Source organism: Pleuronectes platessa, chromosome 18 (assembly GCF_947347685.1).
Source record: "Pleuronectes platessa chromosome 18, fPlePla1.1, whole genome shotgun sequence".
NCBI classification, from domain to species: Eukaryota; Metazoa; Chordata; class Actinopteri; order Pleuronectiformes; family Pleuronectidae; genus Pleuronectes; species Pleuronectes platessa.
In genome coordinates this window covers 19,393,677-19,416,141 of record NC_070643.1, presented here as the reverse complement: position 1 = coordinate 19,416,141, position 22,465 = coordinate 19,393,677, and the positions used below count along the sequence as shown (strand labels likewise).

Genomic DNA, 22,465 nt, shown 5'->3' with positions numbered 1-22,465 from the left:
TGACACACAACCTGCTACACAAAGCTCATTTAAAGATAGACTACGTGTCTGGCTCAGTTTTATAAGTCTCCATCTGGCTGTTTGTTTACTCGGAGGAACAACGAGCTCTGCAGCTGCTGCTTCACCTCCGTCGACTCAAAGGACAAACCAGTACAGTGAGACAACGAGTTCAAAAGACCATCACCATCATTTCTTAGGACGTTTCCATAAAGAACAATATCATTTAGACACAAACCATAGGTAAATCCATTTAAAGAAGCACTCCAACTCCTTCTAAGATCAAATCAATATTTACTCACTGTTCATTTATCGTTGGAAACTTAATCAAACTCAAGGACGATCACAGTTTTCTTCCTCAACTAATACGAGTTGGAGAGAAAACTACTTAGACCAGATGATGGCGGTTGAGATCCATCCTCTGGGGACCATGAACCTCTACGTGACTCCAATGAGAGATTCACGTCTGCACCACAGCGGTGGACTGACCGACCGTTCAGGCTGACATTCCCATCCGGAGCCAAACCACTGGCACAGCTCAAAATACATCTGACACGTCTGAAAGCTTCGGAGAAAACAATCAAAGTGAAAAAGATTATAATCATGTTTGTTTATGAAGTGGATTTAAAAAAAAGGATCCTCACTGAAGTTTCTCTTGGCGACTGTGTTATTTCACTTGGATCGTTCAGACCGACCGTTGTTATCCAGAACACATACACAAGTAAACATGTTTTCCCACCAGGCAGCTGGCAAGCGAGTCCAGTTCAAGCCGTGGGTGTTACTGGTAACAAATGTTTGTTTTCCGAACAAGTGCTGGACGTGCTGGGTCTGTTTTATGTTTGCCGGTGGATTTATTTGTCTTAGATTCCGAGCCTCATCTCTGTGTGTGTGGAGAGAATCAGAGCCGGACTCCCTACATAGACAAGCCCCGGTCACCAGGGCGAAACCAAGAAGGTATTGTTCCGTGTTCTTCCTTCTACATCTTCCCTTGATGGATGACTTTGAGTGACCGAGTGAGCTTCAGTTCACTGTTTAGCCGTTCAGGCCAAAATTACAGATTTGATTCCCTCTTATTGTTCTCATAATTACATTTTTGGTTCTAAACAAACCCAGTGTACACACTACAGCCCTGCAGCAAACAGCAGACACACACAGTTGGAGTCTGGCTGGTGAACAAAGAGGAGACTTTAGCAGCTACACTTAAAGTTCAAGGCGGTGGAGACCAAAAACAGAGCTAAAAGAAAGTGAATATTGAACTTGTATTCATTAGGTGGAGAAAGGGTTCATGATAATTCTCTTTAACTGCTGGATGAGTAAATAAAAAAATGAATCATGAATAGTAAAGACAGTAATGTAATGTCCCTGATATTCAGATTTTAAGTATGTTACTCATTTGTGAATCCAAAATGTCGCCTTCTATGTGATTTCTTCTCCTCTGGCTCGTTTCTCCAGTGACTGAACTCCGGCCCAACCTTCGCCCAACACAAGAATCCAAGAGGAATGCGACTGTGGTCAAAACGTGGCAGAACCGTGCGGTTCCGACACGGAGCACAAGAAAAATGTTTCTTCCGTCCTCTGTTTTCTAAAAAAAGGACAAAAGTCGAAGAATTCTTTTTCCAAGTGGAACCCAAAAAAAACACACAATGCACATGTAAGACACAAACACACATTCACACTTCCTCAGGGGGCTGTAGACAACATCCAGAGGGGAATTGTTTCAAGGAATACACAGATTTCACACAAATGGATTGAAACATAGTGGTGGTACGAGGATGGTGTGTGGTGGTGGAAACTATGAGTGGTGCTGGGGGAGGCAGCGGTCGGAGGGGGGGGGGGGGGGTTGCTGAGTCTCCGGAACAAAATTTGTAATCTGCAGACATGACATCACTGTAACTCAACAGCAGTGAATGGCTTGACACGCGTGTGTGTGTGTGTGTGTGTGTGTGTGTGTGTGTGTAGGAGCTAAAATTGTCTACATAAAGCTTTATTTTGTGAGCCCCCCCCAGTACCATTACGCCTCCTGCATGTGAGCCAGCTCAAGATGTGGATGATTGTGTCCTCAAAGGTCTACTTGTTCTTCTTCTCAGGACCCGGACTTGAAAAACGGGGGCTGCAGCGTTTATCCACAGTATCAGTTACTCACTCTGGACCCCGTTCAAGACCCCCCCCCCAAAAAATAACCTCCACCAGTTCCTCACTCTGCTAGAAGAACATCCTCTCTGGTGCATCCATCATGAAATGTGTTTATACAGTCACATATGGTGACAAAAAGCAAGTCCCCATAGTGTAAATCCTTCGGTTTTACATGTTTAAAGGTTAGATTTAGGTTAAAGGTCAGGATTAGAATGTAAACCACAGTTAAAGTTAGAGCAAGTCTCCAGGAAATCATTACATGTCAGTGTAAAGTCCTTGAAAGTCAAGTAGACACATACAGTAATAATTCATATTGGGTTGCCAGATTGTGAAAACACCTTTGGTAGTTGTTTTAGATGATTGAGTGTTAGATATCAAAATCATAAGGAAATAAATAAGCATTCAAATCTTCAATGAACGGATTTAAGTCCACATTCCCTGCAGCACGTTCATTATAGAAATAAGTGGAATAATAGTAAATGTTCTAAAGGCTGAAAGGGCTCCTTCACAACCTGGCAACCCAAAGTATTACTCAGTAATGTATCTTATTAAAAGTCTTATAAATACGACATTAACCAGTAAACCCATCAATAAGTCTATTTATGGTTTAATTTGAAGTCTCCATGTGCGCAGGAAAAAGTAAAGATACGGATCCGGGCAAAGTTAAACGCGTCAGTTTATAAACTCATCGCACAACTCTTCAAAAATAACACGATCCTTCAGGTTCACGCATTAAAACGCTGCACCTGCATGTCGTCTATTTATTAAAGATATTAAAAACTGTGGATCAATTTAAACGTACCGGTCTTTGCGCATCAGCTGGCTCTGCGGGGTTCAGTCTATGCGGGATCGAGTCTCTGCGGGATCGAGTCTCTGCGGGATCGAACCTCTTCAGCTCTGTGTGTAAAGTGACAGATGATTAAATCCTCCGTGGACTCTGGACCTGGCAGGTTTTCCACGGACTGAAGCGTCTTGAGTCTGGTGCGTAAAAACCAAACTCATCCAAACACCGCCCCCCCCCCCCCCCCCCCCCCTCTCTCTCTCTCTCAGTCTCTCTCTCTCTCTCTCTCTCTCCACTCCCTCCGTCTCTTTCACCTTGTGAGGAGTTCACGCGCAGAGAAGGTGGCCCCGTGTGTTTCTTGGATGTAACAGAATATTTTAAATACATGGTTCAGGATCCACGTGGTTTCCAGCTGCTGATGTAAAACCACTGTATTATCTCTCTAAACGGAAAAATCCTCAAAATCATATTTACAGACGTGGGCACATTATATAAGAAGGAGCATTTTACGTGAACTACCATATTTAGCATTTAGAGAGATTATATTTATATCATCATGTGTTGTAAACAATTGATTAATGATAAGTTTAACAGCAGTTCACACACGTCTTACTTTATAAATAACTTATTAATGTTTGAACATGATTTAAGGAACTAGTCTTACAAGTCTTATAAACTGTTTACTCAAATTGTGAAGCGTTTAATTATTTAAATTATACTTTTTAATCAAATTATAAAGCGTTTACTTACTTAAATTATACTTTTTATTAAAATTATAAAAGGTGTAACTATTTACACACTTAAATTTGACTATTTATTCAAATTGTAAAGCCTTTACTTACTAGAATTATACTTTTTATTCAAATTATAAAGGGTGTTACTATTTACATACTTAAATTAGACTTGAATTCCAAATATAAAGCATTAATTCAAATATTAAAATCTTTCAGCTGTTTATTCGAATCAGAAAGCCTTTGTTGTTTATTCATATTAGGAAACATTAACTGTTTGTGTGTAAAGATCCTTCACAGGCCACTTTAAGATTAAATGTCGATGTTTTCAAATGTAGTTTGTCAAACAGAAGTTGAACTAATCTCATCTGGGGCTTTCAGCCACATCCATTTCAACTAATATAAATAAACACTAACATTTCATATTACATTAGTGTGTGACTAAGTGTTGTAAACAGTGTATTGCTCATAAATGGTTAAGCACAGTTACACTCACATACAGTCTCTATCTTGTCTTTCAGTGTGAAACCTTCAGGCTTCTCTCTGTCGTTCGGTCCTGTGGTTCCAAGCAAACTGCAAAGTCCTGACAGGAAAAAGCCCAGAGAGCAAGATATCATTTTCCCGCTCATTGACCTCCATTTTCCACAGTGGTGAGCAGGAGGTCTGGGGACGATTAGAGGCTTCGGCTGCGGCTCCGTCCTGCCACTACCCATTAACTCAGAATGTACAGTGCAGGAGGAGGATGTGATGCAGGCTTTTAATTCATGTGGAGTGTTTTTCTGTTTATTTACACAAACTATTGATAGACTGCTGGGTCCTCTGAAGGCTCTCTTGGAATATATATATATTTATATATAGTTTATACTGTATATGAACTTTGATTCCTTATCTGATTATTGCAGAAGCATGAGTGAATTCCAAAATCTAAAATATGTACGTGTCAATATGCTGCCATCTGCTGTTCAACCCAGTTACTTACAAATGTTCAACTGCAGAAAACAGATGGAAGCAAACATTCAAGCAATAATAAATAAATAAAAAGACTAAAAATTACAATTATCAGCTTTCTTATTAAGACATAAAAATTAGTTAAAATCAGTAATTCCCCATAATTAAAAACCCCCAAGACACAAGATATAATCATGAGTCTCATTTATAAGATCATTTGTAATAGTTATGAATAAATAAACACATTTTTAGAATGAAACAAATAATAAAAAGCTGATTCTTTTTCTTTTTAAGATTTATGCACAATAACAAACATAAATCTCTCTTCACTTTTACCAGAAAAAGCAGAAATAAGCAGAATTTGTTCATGTTAAATTTGGCCTTAGTGTTGATCACACTATAACAAATGAGGTCTGACGTGTGAAAGGAAAAGCTTCAGAAGTTATTTCCCAGACTCCATTAAATCCATCATGTTGTTGCCTCCACTGTTAATGAGCCGGGGCTCTAATGGTGAAACTGGCACAGTACTGGTCTGAGGAGATCCTGAGTCAGTATCAACAGAAAGCACACTGAGGCACAAACGCTCAGCGGGACTCGTTTTTCACACAAGAGATTAAAGACCTCAGAGGTACAGTGAGCAGGAACATGGAGGAAGACATATGGTGTAGGATGTGATGATGGGGAGTTAGTGGACATTTCATTACTGATACAGTGTCCACACCCCAATGCATACTGTGCTTTATCGTCTATTTGACTCTTAATGGGACAATTGAAGAGGACTTGAAAGTAGAGACTGTGACAATAATCTCCTTATGAAAAGGTTTTTTTGATGTTATAAATCAAGTGAGTAGTAGAGCTATTTTCTTACAGATTTCTATAGAAAGAGACGTCTTTTAAAACCTGCTGGTCATTTGAGAGAATGCAGTCTATGGCTACATCCAGTAGCGTAGCCTCTTTTAGTGATTAGCCTGAGAACGCTATATCTCAAAAGCGTAAAACAACATGTCCGACAGAAGCATTTTGTTTGATCGCATGTCTCAGATGTTGCCACAAAATGAACATATATACTTAACTACTTTATAATTTGTATCAAAAACACGTGATTGGATATATACGCTTTTTAAAAGAACGACCACAGATATAGTTAGAAGCAGAATTTCTTGATATTAAACACAGTTCGTTCTATGTGGACAGAAAACATCGTCTGCCTCAGTGCTGACCGACTCTAAATAAAACCTGTGGCATCATTCCTCATTTTGAACAGTTTACACAGTTCTGTGTTGCCAGCTTCAGATTTAAAATAAACATTTAGACGTGCTGTATATTCAAACCCGTGTGTGATGATACCAACCGGACTGCTCCTGAAACCCAAAGCGACCCACCTTCCCTCTGGAGTTCTCGGCTCTCCGAGGCCGAGGCCGGTGCTGGTGTTGATCTTGATGAAAACCACAGACTCGCTGTCACAGGCCCGACCGCTGCCATCCTCCATCAGTCTGCCAGGAGCGAGGAGACAAGAGGAGCAGCTGGAAACTCTGGATCCAGAGAGGAAGTGATCTCTGGCTTCCCTTGTTGAGTTTAATGCTTCCTCGCTGTACATCAATGACGACATCGATCATACTACAGTAGAGCTGCATGTCCACAGGAGTGTGTTGATGTAAATCTTGCTAACGACATCGAACAGATTTCTCCAGCCCAGAGCCACGAGGAACACAAAGGATGTTAAGAAGAGAGGGGAACACATGGCACCTTCTTATTGCACTGCAATTAAACACAATTATAGAAATACACAACTTACAGATATGAAAGAAACTGAGGCATGTGCTTCTGGACGACTTTACTGAAGGCCTCGATTATGGAGATGCTGGCCATGTAGAAACTGAGGAGGGAAAGAAGAGGAGGAAAATTTACAGCGGCACATGTTAAGTTTTCGTCAGTTGTCCAAAGTAAATAAAGCGGTTCAGAGTTTTTTTATTTAATGTTATGAGTAATGTTAAAGTTCTTACGTAACATTATATTTTATAACCTTACATTTTTAATAGATATTGACAGTGATCATCTTAAATGTTATTATGTAGTGAGACACTGAATAAAACATAAACATGTTTGTTGTGTATTCAGATTTAAGTTTAAGATGCATTCAGGCCCTGATTGAGGGATTTCCAACACTAATCAGCCCCTAGTGGTTTTTATCACTCACTGAGCCTCCAGAATAACTTGAGGACCTCTGTATTAAACGTAATACAGAGGTTTCATATATTTTCTATAAATCATCCTAATAATAAAGAAAACATCACAAACTGCCACAAACTTCCACTTTTAGCCGGAAATAAGCGGAAAAAAACGCCAAACATGGCAACCAAGCCTCCTCCAATCTGATTGGCTGTTCGGTCTGAATCATAAACTGGTCATGTGACAGGCGGTCGGACAAACAAGGAAGTGATTTTAAACGGTGAGTAATGAATGTCCATTAAAACGTTTTTAAACGTTAAATAAGCTCGTTAACATAAAAACCAAAACACTTCACTTAATTGTATGTTTGAATATGAGATAAATATGAAACCGCTTAGAAAGAAAACGATTATTATTGGGTTAAAACCTGAACTCTTCCTTGTGATTCTCTTTGGAAACATGTTGGGATCCGGGTACTTCCTGGAATCATTGCATTCCCCTTAATCTGTGAAGATACCAGGAAATACACACACCCTAGTTCTGTTCTGCACAATGATTTGGACTCAGTTACAAAATAAAAATACATTTTAAAATAAGGTCAAATCACTGGTTCTATTAAACTGTGATGTCTTGGGACTTTTTGCCTTTTTCTGAAAACTAGCTGGGATCCAGGTTTCACACCAACTCTCAGGGAGGACACATCCCAGTCCATCTTTAACCCGAGGCTTACTGGTTTGTTTTGGTCTCTTCCACGTGCTGTAGGAACTCAGTCTGTCTCTCGACTTCCTGTCTCAGGGACCAGAATGGCGGCAGCTCTCCTGTGTTTCCTCCTGGCCGGTCCAGTGCTGCTGGTTGCTGCCGGCCCAGTTCATGACCCCAACAATGGAACCGTACCACTGGTGATCTGGCATGGGATGGGTGAGCGTACTGCATGTCATCATAAACAGAGATAACAAAAAATACTGTGGACATATACATACATATATATATATATTTTAGTACTTGCTCTATGTGCTTTACAAATATATTATTGTTCTATTATATTATTTGAATGTGCTGATTCTCAAGATGTTTAAGTCGCATGTGTTTTAATATCAGATTTCAAACTGTCTTTATCCAACTTAAGCTCAAGTTACAGTTAAAATAACTGAATTGTGTGTGTGTGTTCAAATGGAGAAGTTCAGTTATTAAATGAAGTGAATAAACGTGTGTTCACCAGGTGACAGCTGCTGTAACCCTCTGAGCATGGGATCGATAAAGAAGATGGTCGAGGAGGAGATCTCTGGCATTTACGTGATCTCACTGATGATCGGGAAAAACGTCATAGAGGTACAGTTACCTCGTAAAGTACATTTACTACCGAACCTCTGAGGAAGAAAACTTCTCTGCAGTCAAGTGTCTTGAGTCCAAAAGGAAAAAGTTGTCATATAATGGGAATTTCCAGTCTTACTTTAGCTAAAAAGTCCATAATTGAAGCTTCTTATCCTAAGTAAAGTGTGTGATGTTGCACTTATACTTTATTTCATTTCTGTAAACATACATAAAAGCCACCTTTTCTTCTTGCACAAACACACAATGCATATAGAAATATGACACGTTTGTCGTATATGAATGTCATCATGCACTTGTGAACATGTAACACTTCCTATTCTGTGACTTTTGCAGAGCCAGGGGCTGAAGTTACATCAGCAAACGGCTCCTTTACAACCTTTTTGTGATTTTTTTTTTTTTTTTGTGTTAATATTCATTGCAAACTTGTTCCTTTTCGCTTTGATCCCTCGCGGCACCTTGACCGTTTCTCCCCGTGTGGACGCAGCTCGTCTTTCTCTTCCCGATTTGTCCGTCTCGCTCTGAACTTTCCGTGTGTCTCCTCCTGCAGGACACAGAAAATGGGTTCTTCATGGATGTGAACAAGCAGGTGTCCATGGCCTGCAGTCAGCTGGCTCAGAACCCCGCGCTGAAGGGAGGATACAACGCTATGGGCTTCTCCCAGGGGGCGCAGTTTCTGTATGTAACTCCTGCTTTCTAGTGTGAAAGACAGATCCTGTGTTTGTGTAGATTCTCTTATTCTTCTAAGAACGAGGAAGCTGATCCCTCCTGGTTCCTCTCTTCACAGGAGAGCCGTGGCTCAGCGCTGCCCGTCTCCACCAATGAAAACCCTGATCTCCGTCGGTGGTCAGCATCAAGGTAAAGTCCACTTGTACTGATTTATTGTAATAAATGTCAAATTCTTCATGAAATGTTGGCATCACATGTTATAAACTCCTGAATCTATTGCTGTTGAACTATATCCAGCAATTTCTTTATCTATTAATATTCTGTAATGTTAAAAAACCAACAATGAACTGATCTGAGTAACAACGATCATGTTTATCAAAAGTATACATATATATGTTAATTACCATGAACGTGGGTAACTGTATCAGCCCAACATTAATCAATCTGACTCCGCCTCTTCACTGTGTCTGTGATTAAGTCAGAAGTCTGTTGATGAACCACAGAGCTTCATTGTTACTGCTCAGATAAATTAGATTTGTATCCTCAGTAGATTAGCTCAGCATTCTTCAACTGTAAATGTTTAAAGGTAATTTTTCTCTGCATGACTGTGTCACTCAAGACGAGGCCTTTATGTATAGCTCCTCCCACTTTTAAAATTGCAGCGTGAATATGAGTCACCATCACGATCGTGACGTAAACCCTTCACGTGTGTGTTGATCCTCAGGCGTGTACGGGCTGCCCAGGTGTCCCGGAGAGAGCTCTCATATCTGTGACTGGATCCGAAAAGCTCTGAACGGAGGAGCTTACACCGACCTGGTTCAGAAGCAGTAAGTCGCCGTCGCTCTCACACTCCGGTTATTGATGATTGTTCTCCCGTTCAACTGACTGGGTGTCTTGTCTGTGGTTATCAGCCTGGTGCAGGCTCAGTACTGGCACGACCCGCTGAATGACGACCTGTACAAGAAGCACAGCCTGTTCCTGGCCGACATCAATCAGGAGAGGGTCAGTGTTTGGAGAGAGAGAGGACTTTAGATCTACGTTCATTCCTACTGAAGAGGTTCTTATGTTTTAACTTCTTTCTTCTCTTAAGGTTGTAAATGAGACGTACAAGAAGAACCTTCAGCTGCTGGACAAGTTGGTCATGGTGAAGTTCCTGCAGGACACTGTGGTGGATCCTGTTGACACTGAGGTAACAGACGGTGCTGTCCTGTTTACACTGTGTACACGGCTATTTTTACATTTACTTTCTGCCTCTCATCTGCTGATGTAACACGGCAAATGTCCCTGTTGTTTTTTTTAATGTTCTACAGCATTAACTTCCTCAGTTTACATCACCAAGACGATTATATTCCCTCTTAACTTGTTGTAATGTTCCCAACTCTCCACAGTGGTTTGGTTTCCTGAGGACCGGCCAGGCCAAAGAGACGGAGACTCTGCAGGAGAGCGTTCTCTACACGGAGGTAAAACTCGCCCCTGAAGATTATTATTATGATTATTCCTCTAATATCGGCCACCAGCTTTGTTTTTCAGGCAGTAAATTCTGAACCTGTAAACCCTTTTGTGAGAGTTGAAGGTTTAAAGTCCGTGTCTCCACATTCAGGATCGTTTGGGTCTGGCAGCGATGGACAAGGCCGGGAAGCTGGTTTTTCTGGCATCCAAGGGCGACCACCTCCAGTTCACCAGAGAGTGGTTCACGGAGAACCTGCTGCCTTACCTGCGCTGAAAACATCCAGCTTTAAATACTGATCGACTCCAGTTGAAGTAAAATTCAATATCAGACTTTAATTTAATGCAAGTTTAACAGTTAAGAAGCTCAGCAGCCAGACCAGGGATGGTTTCTTCATTTTGCACTGATCACTTGAAGCATGGTGTCGTTTTCTGTTTAACTTTTAGCAGCTAACTTGTGTTAGCTCGATGCTGTAACTCTCACTTGAGACCCTGAATCCTTATTTCCACTGTGAGATCAAACTGTCTGAAATATAAAACCTTGTTTTATTTTATTAAAATCTTGTTTTAACAGCCTATTAATGTTCATAACAGCACCTGATGCATCTGTACATCCAATAAAGACAAACACAGTGGATTTTTATTGCAACATTTTTTTAATGACGTCTCCAGAACTAATGAGCAGACTTTTGATTTTGGACCCAAAATGATAAAGAGGTAAAAAGAAAAAGAGACGATGTTTAATAAACAAAAAAAAAAAGAAATCAGTGAAGAGAACGGGAGTGGAGAGAGGGTGAGGAGGAAGGGGGGGGGGGGGGGGGGAGATATTGAGGGGTATTTACACACACACACAATCACAGCAGATATTTCCACTGATGTGGAGGTGAAGCGTTCAATAACAAATCAATTCTTTCCTTCAGTCTCTTAAAACGTGTCATTTTCTTTCTCCTCCGCTCGGCAGCAACATCTCTTTACCACAACTTCTTTTTCCTACATGGAATGTTTTTAACACTTGGGAATGTTCTATGTGTGGGTTCAAGGGAAAGTGGAATTTTAAATTGCACAACATCATCTTGATGAAGAGTTAGACGGTGTGAAATAGACAGTGGTTCCACAGACTACTTGTTTTTATGTCTAATTATGTGCTTTGAGTTGTTTTTATTAAATATACATTTATGTCATCTGCTTTTAATGTTCATGATCGTACAGTCAACATCAGTGGCGGTGATACAGAAGCCGTCTTTATCCTCTGGTACCTGGCTTCTGTTTGACAAGAGCTTCAGTGAATTGCACAAAAAGAAAGAGAGCCCCTGAATGAAGCATCATGATGGTGGCGCCTGATTGGCTGCGGTGCTTTCGTTGCAGAGGAATCACTGTTCCCTATGTCGGCTATTCTACAAGTTACATTTAATCCAGATATACAGAAAAATGAATAAAAGAGCATCCAGCTATTGGCATTATTCGTTTTTTTTTTTTTTTTTTTTGAAAAGTGCTCCCTGGATCACAGGGGGGGGGAAACCCAATTTTAATGACCAGCTGCTCCCTGCTGATTGGCTGGAGGATTTGCTCCAGGGTAAAGCAAGCGCTCCTCATTGGCTTGTGGAGGGGAGAGCTTCAGCTGTGATTGGCTGTTAAGGGAAGAAGGGACGGGAGATGTACACGCATGAGGTCCGAATCTCAGTCTACAGTGAGAGTTAGCTGGTGGGGAGGTCGATCAGTCGGGGGGGAGTTTGCAAAAAAAATTGATGGTGTGGGGATGATGTCAAGGAAGGGGGGGGGGGGTAATTTCGTATGCTGCCCCCCCCGTCTATCCTGCGATCTCGGTGGCTGTGGTAACGAGCTTCTTGCCGTCCCAGAGAGTCTTGAACTGCTCGGGAACAGGAAGCTCCGTCTGTGGAGGAAAGACAACGAGGTTCAAGTTTAAATCCATAATTCATAAAAATGCAGATTAAATTTAAACTGTCAAATTCAATTCAAGTTTTAATGCAAGTGACTTTAATAACCTCCACCAGAAGAGGGTTTTTTTTAATTTCATCCATTTGTCGTTTGCAGAATTACACAGAAACTACAGAAGAGATTTCCAGGGAAATTGAGGTGAAGAACCCAGTTTGGATCGGATCCCAATAAAACGTATGGATACAGGAAGTGTTTTTACATTTTTCTTTAACATGGCGCAATCGGACATTATCTCTGACAGAGACACTGAGTTTCCTTCCATTTGATACATGAAACTGATGAAGTGTTGATTTGGAATCCGGTTTGTAGCAGAACTTGTAAAAAAACAACTTATTCAATGAAGTCTGTGGTGCCGAAGCTAAATGAACTAATCGCTAGAGTAGCCACAGAGATCAAATTAGGGTTCATACACATTTTGAACATGGATTTCAATGACTTTTCTGAAACTTTAAACCAAATTTCCATGACCGAACATTTTGTGAAATCTCGGTGTATACGCGAAAAAGTGAACTAACAATGAGAACTCCAAGGCATACAGTATACCTTAAATAACACAAACCTAAGTATGCCTGCTTATATTTTGAGCGTATTTCTTTAAAAGCATATGAATTATTTCAAACTCAGCGTAAATGAACGACATGAAAATATGAATATAACAAATTTCCATGACTTTTTCAAAACTTTTGGGATTTTCCATGACTTTTCCAGGCCTGGAAAAACACATTTTTAAATTCCATGACTTATCAGGTTTTTCATGACCGTAGGAACCCTGTAAATTGGTGCAAAGCATAATGCAGAACCCCTTTGTCCCCCGATGGTGATACTCACAAACTCTCCGTCTTTGTTGGGCACCAGGATGTTCATCTCGGAGCTCTTGGCGCTGATGATCTCGCACGTCAGGGATTCTTGGCTCAGGTACACGTGGCAGCCATCCGTCTTGTTGATGGAGATGGTCGGCACCTTACCGATGACCTGGGAACAAGACAGGAAGTGAACGTGAAGCAGCAGGAAAACACTGGGGCGACATACTGGAATGAAACCGCGCTGCGTGGTTAACACACCTGGACCTTGACGTCTCTGCAGTTGATGATCTCCACGATGCCGACCACGTTGTCAAACACCAGGCCCATCTTCTTACAGTTGTCTAATGGAGAGAAACAAAACGGCATAAGAACAAGTCTTCCTCTTAAACCACCTTGACGTGTTGACATACACAGCACAGAGCAACACTTATGTGTAAGTCCAACTCGTGAAGTTGAAATCTGACAGCCGGTTTCCTCTACTTACCTAAAGTGATGGAGTTGATTTTGCCCTTGACCTGCAGGGTGCTCTTGTTGCACTTATAAGCATAAACCACTTGTTTGAGCTCAGTGTCGCTGATCACCAGGCCCTCCACTCCCTCGTGGTTCTCCTACAGGAGGCAGGCAAGGAAAAGCAGAAAGAGCGAGAGTTGATTCACTGAAGTTGCTAAATATAAATTAGCATCATGGTACATCTGGCTCAATGAGTCATTTTGGCAGTGCCCAATCTGTTGCATAAACAAATGACTCCAGCTAAGAGTCATAAAACAAGTCTACATTTTTGCACTCTGGTCCAGTTTTCCCATCGTGTCCTTTCACATGGACGACAGAACTTTAGGATGATCTCAGCTCCTACTCGGTCTCTAGAAGGGTCGTGCACCAACAACTTACCACTTTCCACTTCTTCCCCTCCAGCTCCATCACGGGGGGCAGAGTGCGGGTGGGGGCGGGAGCAGCAGCCGGTTTGGGGCTAGAAGAGAAGGGTTTGGGTCCGGCACGCACGGGGGCCTGACTCCTCAGGCCAGGATTCTTGTGGGTCTTCTGGTCGTCACCCACATGCTTCAGGCCTGGAGAGGTCGAGGAAGGAGGGAATCGAATCACAATCAAAAAACTTTACTTATACCTAATCTGTTTATAGACTACTTTAGCCACCTACCACTGGTAATGTCGGCTCCCTTGCATATGGATTTAAACAAAGCGTTACGATCTTCAGGCGCACAATCGCCGCCGCCACCAGATGATCCGCTGAGGTCCATGGGAGGAGGTGGTGGTCCAGGGGGAGGAGCGGGAGGACATCCACCAGCAGGAGCCCTGGGAGGAGCTGCACCGGCTGAAGCTACAGCACCCTGAGGTGGACAGAGAAGTGAAATGTTTCTTACTGAGTAATAAGTGGGAATAAAAACACAAACATGATAATTTCCTTTAATTGTTTTTCTTATTTATAAACTTGGATATTGCAAATTCTCTGAGGACTCACAGTCCTGCTCCAGGTCAGTCCTGTGGTGTGGTGCTTCTTGATGTAGTTCTGCAGCTCAGTCCAGATGGAGAGGTAGACCTTCACCCACTCCACGTGTGTCTTGTCCCTGTGGAGGAAGGAAGGAAGCAGGGACGTGAGAATCGTGTTTTGGTCCAGCAGCAGCAGAACCACAGTGATTTAGTCAAAGTAAGCTGAGCAAGGAACTCAAATCTGCTCATACAACACAAAAGAAGTCGTCTCAGGCCTAAATACAGGAAGTTCACCACTTCAGCGTATTCTGCATCAGACAGTGCTGACTCAGCAGAGAGGAATGACTGGACAAAATGTTTTACAATCCGGTTTCAGAGACGAAATGACACCAGATAAATAAAACCACATTGTGGACAGAATAACTGCTGCAGACCGATGCGTTACTTACTTCTCCTTGAAGTCTTTGAGCACGCGGTTGGTGTAGAACATGGCGGCCTCCTGCATATCTTTAACATAGGGGCCTGGTTTAGGAGCCTGGGAGAAAGAAATGAAACCATTATAAAGACGGCAAATAAGGGGGAAACCGCCTGACATGATTCCAAAAGGTGAAAACATGCTAATAAGAGATGAAAAGATGATTTGAGATCATTGTTTGCCTCAGTTTCCAGTGTTATGCTAAGCATCTGTGGTTCAAGCTCCATCAATACAAGATTAGCATCAGTCATAATCATATAATCATAAACACACATGATAAATGAGCAGGTTGTCAAGACTTTATATGTTTGATTAAAGAGCTTTACATGAATTTCTAAGCATCATCTGAACTGGTCAGAGTCACACAAAGCTGTTTTTGTCTTTTTCCCATTAGTTATGCTGAGTTGAGCTTATCCCCCCCCCCCCCCCCTGGCTGCAGCTTCAAATAAACCATGTAAACAATAGTGCTAACGAAGTTCTTATCTAAACTCTAACTGTACAAAGACTTTTCCTATTTATCGTTTATTACTACTGCAGATAAGTGGTAGAAGGAAGAAATTCAGTTCACACGTTTACGAATGTAATGTTTTGAGCTACAGGACAAATAATGAAACTATTATGAGAGTTTGAAAAGCTGATAAATTATTCATAAGGATCAAAAAACAAAAAGCGACAGACAGAGTTCATCATCCGGACTCTAACAGTGTGGCTCTGTGGCTGGTGTCCACGGGTCGGCCAAGAAACCATCGCTCACCAGACAGCGATGACAGAATCAAAGAGGGGCTTGTTTCCTGCCATTATACACACATTTATACACACACACACACACACACACAAACACTAGCTATACCACTCCCGTCTCACCATGGCGATCCACCCGAGGGCGGGTGCGCTCTCGCTGACGGCAGAGAGGTGGTTGAAGAGCGGCGAGGTGCGGTTCTGCTCACGGAACTCCTGCACCTGCTGGATCGCCTTGGACACGGGCTGCAGGAGGGTCGTCAGAACGCTCTGAACAGGAAAAGAGACAGAAGAGAATTAGTTTGAAGAAAAGCAAAGCTTGAGTTATTTTATTTGTTTTAATTCAGATTGCAAGTGTGTGTAACTCACATCAGACGGCTTCTGGGAGGACGAGGCCGAGACGAGGAGTTGTTTCTGACTGGTGAACGCCTGCTTTATCATTTCTGCCTGGAGGGACAAGAGAGGGAATTCAACAAGACACACACACAGACACACAACAATGTTTCACAAAGAAATAAAGATCTTTACAATATGTAGAAACCCAGCACAGACGTGGGCAGAGGGAGATAGTTTGATAAACATAAATGTCAACCAACTTTATTCAACTGTGATGCATTCAAAAGGAAATGACTTACGTGTTTCAGAACATCGCCCCCTATCTTCTGGCTGAGGGAGAAGTACTGGGCCACAGGACCATTGATGATCTCGTCAAAGGCATCGACGTACACAGATACAGCTGTAAAGTTAAAATAAATTAAAAAAGAGTTTTAAAAGCCAGTCTGCCAAAGCAGCAGGTGTTCCTGGTTAAAGGGGCTTCACGACGTCCTCAGATGTTTTATTGTTAACAGCGATGAAAGCTTCCATTGAAACCAAATGCTTCATGTGCAGCCACAGAAGTGACTCGATTCATCTGCTTCACGAGGGAGGATCCTCTCTTTCTATCTCTGAAGAGGAGATGCTATGCCTCCGACAGACAGGAAGTGAGGATCCACACTTGTTGGGGGGGGGATTTCTTCTTTGTTTGATAAAGGAGAAGTTGTTTTCCACACACACACTTTCAACATCTGCATGCAACACTTACATTCGCCCGTCCTGACTAATATCTGATCAACGCATCATAATAATTAAAGGTGATGATTACCTCCCACTGGAGCCTCTCCAGCGCCCGACAGTCCCTCCAGGCGACCCACCGCCACCTCCAGCCGCTGCACCAGACCTGCCAACTCTGCCATACCTGTCAGGTGAAGAAGAGGAGGGAGTCCGGTGAGAACAGGAAGAAACAACGTCAAGCTTTTACTCATCTGATGTCACATAACACGTGGAGACCATTTAGGTTCTGTTTTATGCAGCATTGCTCAGATGCAGACTTAATGTACATTGATGGGCTGTATAGAAAAAATAAAAGATGTGTGATCCACATTCGTTTTTGACCAAACCAAATACAAACAGATTTTTCTAGGTATTAATTATTGTGTGCTGGTGATTGCATGCGTCTTGATCAGCTGTTTTTAACCATTGAGGCACAGTGAGTCTTTCTGTGCCAGCTTCTAATTGGGGGAGTGAATTACTCCTGGGACACAAGATGAAGACGGCAATTAACAATTAGCTACTTGGACACGATAATAACAACTGTGCTCTGAATCCTGGACACATTTGCAGTTGGTTGATTAAATCCCACGAGGCTTGAGATTCCTTGTGCAACCATCAGTCATCAGATGTTACGTTCTGTATCTTCACTCACACTATTTATCCCTTATGCAATTATTGTCTTTTCCAGATCTAAGTGAAAGAATATGTGCTGCACTCTGACATTATTGGATAATCTGCATTTTAAGGTATCTTTTACTAGAGAGAGAGTCACAGAGTTCCACCTTAACAGCTGTTAAGTAGCAAAACAGGAAAGAAGATGGTGTTGCAGATGAGCAGGTTGGGACTTGCTGAGCTTCAAGGCATGTGGATCATTACATGTTACTGCGGACTGGGAGGAGTGGAGACCTGCCCAGTTATCCCAACTATGTCAGTTGAACACATATGTTTCACAAGCAAACAAATTCAGCATTACCAGAGCATCAGTATTTTTCAAATGGGTAAAAGCAGCCCCCGGTTCAAATCCGTTAATACCCTCTTTCTCACTTTTACCCCCCTTTCCTGATTTTCTCACAAAAATCACAAATGCCAGAAGGCAATCTTAAAAAAGCATTAAAGATTAAAGAAGTCTGTTAACAGTATGAAACAATAAGTAACGTGTGACAACATGATACTCCAGACTTACTCATTCAAGTAGATGATTAACTAACTTCAGTCCAGGTCTAGAGTCGTCTTACACCCGACGTACTCACAGATACACACACACCCTAATGAGAGAGGCTAGTATTACAAAAGACCCCCCCCCTCTCAGGTGCTTACACCTTTAGACCATGCACCTACCACTCTCAATAATGAGTCCAAGACAAACCCACCGTAGCTGCCGTCTCACTTTCCCTACGGAGGCACTGATCTGAATCTGTATGAATCTAGTGATGTGGAGCTTAAGGCTTTTGGTTGTGGAAGCTGAAGCTAAAGTCTCCAGGATATAAAGATGGAGGGACATGAGTGTATGTTGCATAAATTGGTTGGAAATTAACAGAGCTAAAGTTGTGAAATTTAATAGCTGCAGATATTGACAATAAATGTCATTTTTCAAATATTTCCAGGTTCCAGCTTCTCAGATGTGCAGATTTTCTCTGTTTTCTATCATTCAAAAGCCTCCTGATTTTAGACCATTGATCCAAACATAAATTAATTCAAAAGCAAACTTAAAATCTTGAGGAAATTCAACTATTTATTTAGATTTAGGGCAGGTTGAATAAGTGGCCTAGTTAGCATTACGCTATTAAATGCCTGCAACTTAACCTGAGTTATATATAAATCCTGTTGTTGTTGACAGTATAATTACAACAGCAGGGTGAGGTGGGTCATAAGTCAGCCGTGACGCCGTTAAAAGGAGATAACATCAATACGACCGAGTCTCGGCATAACCATATGAGTAAAACCAGGAAGTGTTAACTGAAACTACTGCAAGATGTGTGATGACTTTTCACCTGCGACCACAAAAGACAAAAGTAAAGTGTAATATGAAGCAACTTTCTTACAGTACAGCGAGTAACTGTTCCTTCTTCACAACTCTTGGGAGCTAAATGTGCTCAGAGCAGGACACAGAACCGCACCAACCTTGACCCAAATGCCTAAATGTTGAGAGCTGCAGCTCTGTCTGCAGACTTCAACAGATCAACTGGTTGACTTCCTGGTCTCAGCTGAGCGATGACTCAACAGCAAACCAGGAAGGGAGTGTCCGCCTAAAAAAGGTGCTTGTGGAAGTAAAAGACACCAAAAAAGGAAACCTCTAAATGTGCCAGTGGCTTTTTTTAATGCCCTGGGAATGATCCCTGAGAGGTAAACATCTCGGTGTTTATATCTTTCAATGCTGGAGAGAATTTGCTAAAGTAAAAAGGGAGAAAAGTGCTGATCAAGGAGGAAACTGTAACGTCGAGGAAGAAGAACCAACTTTCCAGAGACCCGAGGGCAGATACCGACTGAGTTGAGACAGGAAATCCAGCCTGCCATTATATTTTCCTTAGATTTAAGTACTTTAAAAACCTCTTAGGTCTGTTTGAGCCACATGCATGTTACTGGAAAGATGCATATTTCATGCATTGCATATCCTCGCTCTGTTTTGCATCTCTCGCTGAATATAACAGACCTACTTCTGTGGACACACTGCAGAGATGTCCTGCATATTAAACACCAGCAGCAGCGTGGTGCAGGGCCAGGGAAGTGGGTTAGGCCTGCTCGTGCCTCTCTTGCCTGCAAGTCAGAGTCCAGCTCAGTGTGTGTGTGTGTGTGTGTGTGTGTGTGTGTGTGTCTGTGTGTAGCCTTTGCATTGAACCAAACCAAACATCGTCTGTCCCCTTGACGCAGAGTCACACACAGGCTGCGGCAGGTCGCTGGGCTCGAGGCTGCAGACGAATCAAGTTCAAGCCGCTGATGCTAATGAGATCACTGTGGTTTCGGGCAGACCTGCGGCTAATGCTAGCTAGCGAGCTAACCAGGATCAATCTGTCCAACACTGTTTACTACTAGCCTAGCATAGCTGATATAATACATAAAAAAAAAGCTAATGCTAGCTAGTGAAAGCTAAAGTTGACGTGGTGTAGACAAGGAGACAAATTGTCCTGGTGAACCAATTGTGTTGTGACACCATTGCGGACACACACACACACACAAAAACGTGAGCTAGCTAAAAATGAAACACAAGATAAACCGGTTGTGTTTTGTCATCGTGATAAAAGACATGCGACTAAACTGCAGTTGTGTGTGTCCTCTTTCTTCGTGTTGTTGCTGTGTGTGTTTCGGCATTTCCTGGATTGTCTATCTCACACACACACACAGACAGACACACACACCCCTCCCTGTGTTAAGCTAACGTAGCGGCGGACTGCAGCAGGAGACAGAAACGAGAAGTTGACACATTCCTCGCAGAAAGAAGAAGTTTAAAAAGGCGGAAGGTTTACGACATTTAACATTAATATTAATACACATCTGCAGGTTTATGACTGGTGAAGCTAGCGTGTATTAGCACAAGGCTAGCCGGGCGGTGTTAGCATCACACCGATTTTTACAGTAAAAACCCGGAAAAGACAAAAGCGTCGTTTTCTGGCTTTTTAACGCCGAATAAAAAGCCGCCGGAAGTTGTTACACCATCATCATCATCACCAACATGGCGCTCACCTGCAAACAGTGGTTGAGCAGTGATTTTTTTTTTTAGTGGGGGTCCGTTGTGTCGCCGTGTATCCGCGGAGCAGACTGACCGAGAGCCTCGCCTCTTTCTTCCGGGATGTGCAGGGAGGTTTACCCGGCAGTCCCCGCGCCGCGTCCCCGCCCCGCTGCCATTCCTTTCCCATATAAGGAGCGTGAGAGAGAGAGAGAGAGAGAGAGGAAAGGAGAGAGAAAGAAAGAGAGGAACACGAAGATAAACAAGAGAGGAAACTGAGACACTGCTGTTTTTTATCAGGGTTTATCTGCGAGAGGCCGTTTCCCTCCTGTAAACACCACCGGGTCCCTGCAGAGGAGAAGATCTGCAGACACGTGTGATGCATGGGGCTCAAACATGTGTGCAGATGTTTCCTGGCTCCTGGTGTGAGGCCTGGTATTTACTGCACATGTGTGTGATGTGTGAAAGCAGCTGTACCTGCAGGAAATACTCTCTGTGCTACATCCAGCAAGGGACCTGACATCTTTGTTTTGAGGCCTCAGAAACTTCACTTTAGCTGTAAGATGAGATCAAACTGTATTGATTTCCACCACCAGGGGAGGTTGAGTTGTTACAGCAGCAGGTAGGTCAGGGAGTTGTGCAGGCCCGGGTCCATTTAACCCAGTTGATCACAGACTAGACGTTTTCTGTCTCGGTAAGTCTTAGCTACAAGGAGATTATTACACAACAGCTGTAAGAGGCTGAGTGGTATTAACCCTGAGGAGTAAACTGGCCTTTGGAGAGGTGGAGGAAAACGTAGACCTGGAGCGGAGGTCACAGATCAGTGGCCTCATGGACAAACTGAGAGGTTGGATGTTTATTCTCCTACATAAACCTTCAATACAATACACCTTCAATCTTCAGCATCCCAGTTGCTCGTGGAAAACTGTTACTGGCGTCTGTGTCTATACACCATCACCATCATCGAAGGGAAATCACATTTTTAAATGAGGCACACTTCTATCATGAGCAGTTATGGCCTCTCATCATACGGGTTAATGGAGCAGCAAAGAATCGAGGTTAATGGGATCACAAGTGTGGAAACAAACAAGGCAGTGGCAGGACAACTGGTGTGTATCAGGGTTTGTGCAGCAACACTGGAGTAAGAGTGTGTGTTCGAGGGAGAGTTTGAAAGAGGGAGGGCTGCATTTGAGATGTGATAAACAATGCATCATGCAGCTGTGGGAATAAACAACTTCTGGATAATCTTGTTAAAAAAAACATCACTGTTATTTTTCTTTGATTCAAGGCTGGGACACAGTGGAAAATAGAGACAAATTGGGAAATAAGGGGATAAGGAAATACAAATATATTCAGTTAATAATGACAAGTGTAGAAAATATCAAGAAACAAGGACAAACATTTTTATTTGAATTTACAGATGATCCAGTTGCATCAGGTCTGGTCACACACACAATGAAAGAAAGAAAAAGGAAAAACTTCACTGAAACAATTTGTTTTTAAATTAAATTCCCTTCATTTAACAGTTGCTACCTTTCTGTCTGTCTGCCTTCACAGTGGACTCCAGCCGAGTCAAGGTCAATTCACTTACGTCGACAAATCCCAAATGTGACGGGGTTAATGTTGCACACGTAACATGAGAAATGCTGAATTTTGGATCGTTAAATTGTTTTTAATATATTTATTTGTTCTTTTGGTGACTGGTAAAGGCCTGAACAAGCAATGAGTGAATCAACATAGAGTCTTGGCAATGACAACAAAATAATTTCAAATGATGTGCAACAAAAAGGAAAGAAAAGAGAACTGGCTCAAATAGAAAATTACTTCAAATTGTGAAAAGATGACGTTTAAAGTGTTTTCACTTCGATTCACTGGATTTTACTTTGCCTCGCAGAACCTGGCAAAAAAAATAATAAAGTGAGTAACATCAGCATGAAATGACTGACCAGTAAGAAACGTGATTGCTTATTTCACACAGAGTACGAGTCAAACAGAGTTAACACTGTACCCTTTCCACATTCAACAACCAAAGAAAAAGTGCCTCATGGATCAGTTTCACATTCTGGACGTGAACTCGACCCCACGCTGAGGCGTCGT

The 22,465-nt window shown here is 42.2% G+C and overlaps 3 protein-coding genes across 4 annotated transcripts in view; 1 reads left to right on the top strand and 2 right to left on the bottom strand.

The window, feature by feature from the left end:
• The window catches only part of LOC128461999 (four and a half LIM domains protein 3), a 13,163-nt gene extending 10,016 nt beyond the window's left edge, over nucleotides 1-3,147 (bottom strand). The window contains exon 1 of the mRNA XM_053447219.1: nucleotides 2,933-3,147. The gene's annotated coding sequence lies outside the window, so the exon portion shown is untranslated. The remainder of the gene's footprint in view (nucleotides 1-2,932) is intronic.
• Nucleotides 3,148-6,991: 3,844 nt separating this feature from the next.
• ppt1 (palmitoyl-protein thioesterase 1 (ceroid-lipofuscinosis, neuronal 1, infantile)) lies at nucleotides 6,992-10,840 on the top strand. Of its 2 annotated transcripts, none has more exons than XM_053447048.1 (10): nucleotides 6,992-7,039; nucleotides 7,522-7,677; nucleotides 7,979-8,088; nucleotides 8,639-8,766; nucleotides 8,876-8,946; nucleotides 9,482-9,584; nucleotides 9,669-9,759; nucleotides 9,848-9,946; nucleotides 10,146-10,217; nucleotides 10,358-10,840. In XM_053447048.1, the coding sequence occupies exons 2-10, from the start codon at nucleotides 7,563-7,565 to the stop codon at nucleotides 10,478-10,480; spliced, it is 912 nt and encodes a 303-aa protein (XP_053303023.1). In that variant the 5' UTR covers nucleotides 6,992-7,039; nucleotides 7,522-7,562; the 3' UTR covers nucleotides 10,481-10,840. The 2 variants fall into 2 exon arrangements, with proteins under 2 accessions (XP_053303023.1, XP_053303024.1); XM_053447049.1 differs by having other exon boundaries at nucleotides 6,993-7,039; nucleotides 7,555-7,677.
• cap1 (CAP, adenylate cyclase-associated protein 1 (yeast)) lies at nucleotides 10,841-20,519 on the bottom strand. Its single transcript, XM_053447047.1, has 13 exons — nucleotides 20,386-20,519; nucleotides 16,760-16,852; nucleotides 16,254-16,354; nucleotides 15,988-16,065; nucleotides 15,745-15,888; nucleotides 14,855-14,940; nucleotides 14,437-14,542; nucleotides 14,116-14,305; nucleotides 13,851-14,026; nucleotides 13,447-13,570; nucleotides 13,221-13,303; nucleotides 12,988-13,131; nucleotides 10,841-12,094 (listed from the first exon to the last, which is right to left on the bottom strand). Exons 2-13 carry the CDS (start codon nucleotides 16,848-16,850, stop codon nucleotides 12,011-12,013), a joined length of 1,407 nt encoding a protein of 468 aa, XP_053303022.1. The 5' UTR covers nucleotides 16,851-16,852; nucleotides 20,386-20,519; the 3' UTR covers nucleotides 10,841-12,010.
• Between the last annotated feature and the right edge of the window lie 1,946 nt (nucleotides 20,520-22,465).

What these genes read in the sequence shown, in the direction of transcription:
- ppt1 (XM_053447048.1), top strand. Translation starts at nt 7,563, where the DNA reads ATGGCGGCAGCTCTCCTGTGTTTCCTCCTGGCCGGTCCAGTGCTGCTG. An exon ending in ACCGACCTGGTTCAGAAGCA is followed by an intron (nt 9,585 to 9,668) that starts GTAAGTCGCCGT and finishes TGTGGTTATCAG; the next exon opens with CCTGGTGCAGGCTCAGTACT. An exon ending in AGAGCGTTCTCTACACGGAG is followed by an intron (nt 10,218 to 10,357) that starts GTAAAACTCGCC and finishes CTCCACATTCAG; the next exon opens with GATCGTTTGGGTCTGGCAGC.
- cap1 (XM_053447047.1), bottom strand. Translation starts at nt 16,850, where the DNA reads ATGGCAGAGTTGGCAGGTCTGGTGCAGCGGCTGGAGGTGGCGGTGGGT. An exon ending in GGGAGCCGACATTACCAGTG is followed by an intron (nt 14,027 to 14,115) that starts GTAGGTGGCTAA and finishes CGACCTCTCCAG; the next exon opens with GCCTGAAGCATGTGGGTGAC. An exon ending in AGGGGAAGAAGTGGAAAGTG is followed by an intron (nt 13,571 to 13,850) that starts GTAAGTTGTTGG and finishes TGCCTCCTGTAG; the next exon opens with GAGAACCACGAGGGAGTGGA.